The sequence below is a fragment of the Cibotium barometz genome, chromosome 19 (assembly GCF_041138505.1).
Source record: "Cibotium barometz isolate CiBa-2024 chromosome 19, ASM4113850v1, whole genome shotgun sequence".
Taxonomy (NCBI): domain Eukaryota; kingdom Viridiplantae; phylum Streptophyta; class Polypodiopsida; order Cyatheales; family Cibotiaceae; genus Cibotium; species Cibotium barometz.
This window is the reverse complement of record NC_141064.1, coordinates 29,724,554-29,732,095: the sequence shown is the minus strand read 5'-3', so window position 1 is coordinate 29,732,095 and position 7,542 is coordinate 29,724,554. Positions and strand designations below refer to the sequence as shown.

General features: G+C 44.6%; 1 protein-coding gene across 3 annotated transcripts; it reads right to left on the bottom strand.

The window, feature by feature from the left end:
• Nucleotides 1-3,777: 3,777 nt before the first annotated feature.
• LOC147628428 (pentatricopeptide repeat-containing protein At2g03880, mitochondrial-like) lies at nt 3,778-7,331 on the bottom strand. 3 transcript variants are annotated; one of them, XM_086813572.1, is made up of 2 exons: nt 6,899-7,331; nt 3,778-6,816 (listed from the first exon to the last, which is right to left on the bottom strand). In XM_086813572.1, the coding sequence occupies exons 1-2, from the start codon at nt 7,001-7,003 to the stop codon at nt 4,501-4,503; spliced, it is 2,421 nt and encodes an 806-aa protein (XP_086669698.1). In that variant the 5' UTR covers nt 7,004-7,331; the 3' UTR covers nt 3,778-4,500. The 3 variants fall into 3 exon arrangements, with proteins under 3 accessions (XP_086669698.1, XP_086669699.1, XP_086669700.1); XM_086813573.1 differs by having other exon boundaries at nt 3,778-6,813; XM_086813574.1 differs by having other exon boundaries at nt 3,778-6,807.
• Between the last annotated feature and the right edge of the window lie 211 nt (nt 7,332-7,542).

Sequence of the window (7,542 nt, the reverse complement as noted above, 5' to 3'; positions counted from 1 at the left end):
CAATATTACTTAAAGGAAAAGAGGGTTTAGAAAATTATCCATAAGTACTATGATGCATCTTAGAATCTCTAGCAATAGTAGTTATGCGTTCGGAGAGAGCAAGATCCATAGCAAAGTTGAGATAACCAAGATGAAACATGTTAATATTCGCCCTAATGGTAGACTTAAGACCGTCAATAAATTTCCTTCTTTGCTCTCTTTCTTTGACCTTCTCGATCACTTGAACATGCAATAAAATATCCCAAAATTTCTCGATGTAAGTCTGGACATTCGCTTTCTCCACTTGGCATAGAGAATCCCATTGTTAACAAGCTTTAACTTTGTATTTCTCTTTAAGTGCAGCAATTTGCTCTTGCGTTGTAGGTGATACAAGTAAATCGGTCATTTTGTGCAAGCAAATAAATACATAAAGCAATTGTAGTAAATAATTTGCAAATAAATAAATAAAGAACAGAAGTCTACCTTAGCTCAATACTCTTGACTTTGCCTTGAAGCTGAGCAAACACTTTATATAAAGGTGTCAAGGTGGCTGGGGCCAAAGCTCTCTCAAAAAAAAGTCTCTGTGTTTGCGGAGCACAAGCAGGAAGAGCCCTAGGCAATGTTGGTCCAAGGACTCAATGATCCTGAGAGTGGACCAAATCCCTCGTGGAACAGATAGTGAAACCTCCTGCGGATCTCATAGTATACTGGGCAACGACATATGTAATGCTCCTATGTCTCAACCACTGTGTGGCATAATCAACAAATCCTCTCCTCCTTGGGTCTCCATGTGAACTCCCCAGCTCTGAAGGCGCACTCAGCTCTTCTTGTCTTGACTCTGAGGCGGTGGGATGAAACCCTTACCTACCCGATCGCAGATCCTCTCCTCCCTAGGTCTTCGCATGAGCTCCACGGCTCTAAAGACATGCTCAACTCTTCCTTTCTCCACTCTGAGATGGTAGGATGAAACACATATCCAGCCAATCACAAATCCTCTCCTCCTTGGGTCTTCGTATGATCTCCTCGGCTCTGAAAACGCGCTCAACTCATCCTATCTCCACTCTGAGGCGATCAAACAAAACCCATATTTGGCCAATCGCAATTCCTCATGGTCTAGGAAGTCAACGATCCTCAAGAGTATACGAAATCCCTCATGGAGCAAATAGTGAAACCTCCCACAGATATCATAGTATATTGGGTAGCGACATATGTAATGCTCCTCTGTCACAACCTCTGTGTGGCATAATCGCAGATCCTCTCCTCCTTGGGTCTCTATATAAGCTCCGCGGCTCTGAAGATGTGCTCAGCTCTTCCTGTCTCTACTCTGAGGCGATGGGATGAAACCCGTATCTGGCCAATCACAAATCCTCTTCTCCCTGGGTCTTCGTATGAGCTCCTTGGCTCTGAAGATGCGCTCACCTCTTCATGTCTCCACTCTGAGGCAATGGAATGAAACGCGTATCTCGCCAATCGCAATCCGAATGGCATGGGGCATGTGAACAATCAGGTAGTCCGGCTACTGAGAAATCCATCCTCGATGAAGCGTGAGAAGGTGATCTCTATAGAAGTGGGAACTCCAGAAGTGTGATCCATGTACAGTGGGTGTAGAGGCTAAGAAGATCCAACTTGATAATCTGATTGGTGTCCTCATAAGAGAGCCAGAGAAAAGGGAAGTCCAAACTGTACTAAAGGGGTGGGAGATGGTCCATGCAAAGCCCATATCCTAAGAACCACGTGAAAACTCGAGCATATCATACTCCAGGGTGGCCCTGGACTGCTAGCTGTCTGGAGGACTAGGGCAAGCCTAGGGTGCTTGTGGGGATCCATGTGACTCATGCGATGGAGGTATGTTACTGTCTAGAAGTGCATCGACTACCATCGGGACTGCAGCAAACTCTGCCTAAATAATCTGACGTGGGACTGATGGTTTGCTGCGAATCATACAAGAGAGCATCATAACATGGGGCATCTCAACTCGCTGCCAATCCCCGTCGGATAAATCTAGCCCCCAAAAGTATGCTCCATACATCAAGGTTAGTAAATCAAGGGTGTCAAAAAGCCAACCCTTGTCCTAGGCCCTTGGAAATGTGCCTGGAAGCACTACCGCTCAAGTAAGCTCAAGGCTGCATATCCCCATGTCACTCTAGCATGTGCTGCGAGAAGCGTAGTGAAGCATGGGCAATGAAAGTGACACCAAGGTAGACATAGCATAAGACAATCTAGGATCCCCTCTGTATGTGAAGCTTTATCTGGATGTGAAAGGGCGAGAGGTATTCAAGACCATTACCTTGGTTTTACAAAGGTTAACAATGAGGTCCCACTGAGTGCAAAAGTCTTGTAAGGCATCCAAATGTCTCCCCTCAGCTGAATCTAAAAGGAGGACGATGTCATCTGCAGAAAGTAGTAGGGGGATCAATATGCATGCAAGTGCGAGACTAGCCCCACCTAATCCGTCAATCAAGCTGGAGATCTCATTAATGTAGAGGCCAAAAAGAGCGGGTGCTAGAGTTTCACCCCAATAGTGCACACTAGGAGTTGAAATAGCCTTGGGCCGACCCCCCCTCCCCTTCATTGAGTTATATTAGATAGCACTCCTTGGAGGAGTCTTGAGTACAAGTTCTTAGAGCCAGTTGTCCTCAGCTGTTAGGTCTTGCTTTTCTCATATTTTTTCTTGCTATGGGCTTAGCGTATCTAGTGATAACCAATAAGAAGGTCAATCTTCGTAAAATAGGCAGCACACTGCAACCTATCTATCAAATCATCTGCTCTGGAAAGAGGATACCTTTATCGTAACCTTATTCAACTTTTTATAATTCAAACACATCTGCCAAGTACCGTCCTTTTTGTGCTTCAAAATCACTGGAGCTCCCGAGGGAGATTTACTTCTACATATCTGTCCCATCCGGAGATATTCCGACGACTGTCGGGCAATCTCGTTCTCTTCCAGAGCTGGCTCATCCTATAAGTTGCTATACTCACAGGTTGAGACCCCAGATTCAAATCAATCTTATGATCTACCGACCTATTGGGCAGTAAACCATAAGGCAATTCAGCAGGAAAGACATCAGCAACTCCTACCTTAATGTCCGGCTAAAGCCTGTGTCTCCCAAGTATCAAAATATTCAAACTACAACTAACATTGGATGAAAGGGGATCAAGAACACATTGATACACCTCATCATCTAAATTTCCAATAGTATTATGAAGTTCTAATGAATTTACAAAAGTGGAGGGTGGGACTGCAAAATCACCCTTAAGACAAATAGGGAGACCCTCCATAACAAAGGCAAAGTATGACCCTTCCAATCGACATGAAGGGCATCTCGAATTTTAAGTTGGGGAGAATGCAAGATCCCTCTTACGGGTATTTCTAATATTCAGATCAAAAATATTAGCTCACTTGTTAATAACTATAAGTTTTCACACCATCCCGTGCCCATAAGTGCCCATAAGCCACTTATAGCCTAGGAGTACTGATACTAGGGCAGCCCTAGGCATAAACCTAGCCTCAAATATATACGCCAGCCATTATGACCCATGGGGCCATAACATAGCCTTTGGCAAATTATGATGAATTAAGTTTATTTGAGCCTATATGAGCTGATTTTGAACGCTTATGTTATAGAAATGCTGGCTGGTAGCCAAAAGAGTTGTACTCAGCGGGGTTAGGTGCACTTACTCAAGACCGAGAGGTCCTAGGTTCAAGTTCCAGCTGGTGCTCCCCCCGATGGCACCCCATGCAGCTTGAGCACCCACGGAAAATCCTCTTTTTTTTTTTTTGTGGCGCGGGCCGCGGGGGGGGGGGGGGGGGGGGGGGCGCGGGGCTTGCCTTCCGGCAGTCACACACGATGCGCCTAAGGGCAGAGAAATAAAAAAACTACTAGATCCACCCGGAAATAAGAGATATGCTAGTTGGCGTGAAGTAATTTTGGCTGGATATTGGGCCTTGACACTAGAAAGAAATACTTTTTGCAAGTTGCAACCATGCATCTCAAGATTTTGGATTATTTTGAATAGATTATGCCCAAAAAAAAAATTCAATTAACTTAGTTGGTTTGAATGTCCAGAAGACTTTGTATGATTAGCATTCACAAGCAAATGCTAGAAAAAGAAAGTCTTCGGGCTTGGTAGCATACCTGGAAAAGACAACCTCCTTAAATGTGTTGATCAACATGCTACACCTGGTTTTAGTCTGTTTTGAATAGTCTATACTATTTTCTTTCCCTTGATCTTTCAAAATCTCCTTTTACGTGATCTAAGGCTTATTTGTTTTGAGAGAAATGACCTTGCCACTAATTGGAGCTCTTGGCTAAAATCACACTCCACCCTTGCTAATGAATCCTGTAGCTATGGTCTTTGCATCAGAAGCAACGGCCTGTTTCATCAGAGCCAACTCATTATGTTCTGATCAACTTTTGACAATATCCCAGGTTGTGTGTACATGAAAGCCAATGGGGCACTGTTTTCATCCTTCTAACTTTTTTTTTACCAAGAACACTGCCTTTATGGCATATGCATCTCTCATAAGCAATCCCCACATGAACACAAACCATCCTCAAAATGATGGACACAATATTCATCCCTTACTATTATATGGCGTTTCTGAATCTTGGACAGTATTTTACCAACATTGTGGCAGTCATTACACATCCGCAAATTCTTTGAGACCCTTACTGTTGCACCCTCTGGCAAAGAAAGAAGCCCAAACGCTATGGCCAGTTTCTCACAGTGCCCACACAATGCATCTTCTTTATCCTGCATTGAGACTGGTTCAAAGACTAGCTCCACTTCTGGCACGTAGCCCTCCTCCTCCATTGGCTTCCTCAAACTCTCCAAAAAGGTATAGATCTCATCCCACTGTGGATGGTTTTTGTCTTCCACAACAAATTGATGAATTTTCTTGTTAACCTCAATCCATGCCTTGCCAGGCTTCTTCCATGCATTGGCACATCTTCTTAGCTCTTGTATCTCTTTGACATTCTCCCACATGTTGGCATGTGCATATATTTGCATCATGAACGCATAGCCAGCAGCAACAACTGGATCCAACCAGACAACTCGGTTGAAACAGTGCCTTCCAAGCTTCACATTTCTGTATTTTCTGCAGCCAGTGAGCAAAGACATCCAGCTCTTTATATCAGGTGGAATTGGCATGCTTTCCAGAAACTCTTCAGCCTCATTCAAGTACCCTGCTCGGCCAAGAAGGTCAACCATGCAGCCAAAGTGTTCAATACTAGGTGCAATACCATGATCCTCTCTCATAGCTTTGAAGTAATTATGGCCTGCCTTAACTTCGCCCACATGACTACAGGCACTGAGAATACTTGTATAAACCAACCCATTCAGCATTAAGCCTTGTTTCTGCATGTACTCAAAGCTATCTCGAGCAAGGCTGTAGTTACCATGTGATGCATAGCCTGCAATCATTGCACCCCAGGATGCTACTCCTGAATTTGGCCAATCATCCAGCACTTGACGGGCCTCATTTATGCTACCGCATTTCGCATACATGTCAATGAGAGTGCTAACAACAACTGCATCAACTTGCCCAATTCCAATCACTTGATTGTGTAACTCCTTACCCCTCTCTAAAGCTCCCAAACTGCCACATGCTTTCAAGGCACATGAGCATGTAACCATGTCTGGCTTAATGCCTTCCTCTTGCATTTTGTCAAACATTTCAAGAGCATAGAGGCAATCTCCATGCTGTATGTACCCTGCTATGATTGCACCCCATGAAAAAACATCTCGGCATGGCAATTTTTGAAAATTCTTACAGGCCTCATACAAATTGCCACACTTAGCATACATGTCGATAAGAGCACTCCCAACGTGTACATTCGATTCAAGCCCACTTGCAATGGCATGGCCATGTATGAGCATGCCCTGCATTGCAGCTCCAACGATGCTACATGCTTTCAAGATGCACAAGAAGGTAATTCTGTTTGGCTTTATCCCCTCAAAGTGCATTTCATTGAAGAGTTCAATAGCAGGTGCACCATAGCCATGCTTGACATATCCTCCAATCATTGCATTCCAAGACACAACATTCCGAATGGGTAACTCGTCAAAAACTTGGCGTGCCTGATCCAGGATCTCACACTTGGCATACATGTCTACTAGGGTGCTCCCTAAGAACACATTTGATGCAAGCCCCTGTCTGACTATCTGATTATGTATTATCCTGCCGTGTCCAATAGCTCCAGTGCATCCACATGCTTTCAAGATGGAATTGAAGATGAATTCATTTGGCTCAATGCCCACCTGCTGCATTTGATAAAACAGATCAAACGCTAGGGTATTTTCCCCATGCATAATACATCCTGAGATAAGTGAGTGCCAAGAGTGAACGGTGGGTCGGGCGATCTTGTGGAAAACAGCATGTGCTTCGTGCAAGCTTCCACATGACGCAAAGAGGCGGATAAGGTGATCACCTAAAAAGGCAACAAAGTCTAACCCATTGCTAACCATCAGCAGAAGCACTTGTCGACCCGTGGGCATGTCTAACTCCTTTGTGCATTTTTGCAGAAGGCAGAAAATGATGTCCTGGGATATAAGGAACCCTTGCTTATCCAAAAGCTTTAGAGTCTGAAAGACCTTGTCCAGATTTCCTACCTCACAAATATGGCTCAAGCGTGCACCAGGGCCTGATGTTGAGGTACCAGATATGGTGTTCTGTGATGAAGAAACCCTTTGTACGTCCAAGGCCCATGCAGGTCCAATGGCTTCATTCAGACCAGCATCTATGACACCATGTGCCACGGCAACATGTGCCTTTACAATTAACTTCACCTGTTTTTTTTGCTTATGCAAAGGATTGGCATGTTTCTGAGACTTCTGGAATAATCATTAGTAATTAACCGGATATCAGCTATATTAAAAAACTTCAAATTCTGATCAGAGACGGTAAGAGACGTACCTTATTATTATGGTATGACTGCCTAGGCCAATCCGCAGCGGAAGCCTCTCTCTCACTCTGGTCAAGGTGAGCCTGGCCATGGCAAAGCCATTCCGATGATAACATCGCCTATCTGGTTAGTCGAGGCAATTGGTAAACTAGTTGATAAACATCGTAGCCATCTCTAAGGGAACGCCATCGCGATTCTGCCAAGTTCATGAAAAATCTTGGCCTTTTGTGTGTGTGTGTGAGAGAGAGAGAGGAGAGGGGGGGGGGGGGGGGGGGGTGTATGAGAGAAATCTTGGCCTTTTGTGGGTGTGTGAGAGAGAGAGAGTGGGTGCGTGTGTGTGAGAGAGAGAGACAGTGTGTGTGTGTGTGTGAGTGAGAGAGAGAGAGAGCGAGATAGTGGGTGTCTGAGAGAGAGAGAGTGGGTGCGTGTGTGTGAGAGAGAGAGAGAGAGAGAGAGTGTGTGAGAGAGAGAGAGAGAGAGAATGGGGTGGTATGTAGGATGTCTGGGACGGTTCATTGTTATGGAAGTGGAGTTTATGGAGAAATATTACAACTTGTGGGGCTGTATGCATATAATGGTGTTGCAAAGCGTCGTCAGTTAATCGGACGATTTATTTTGTTTGTTAAGCTTCTACATCTCACTCTATTATGGATGG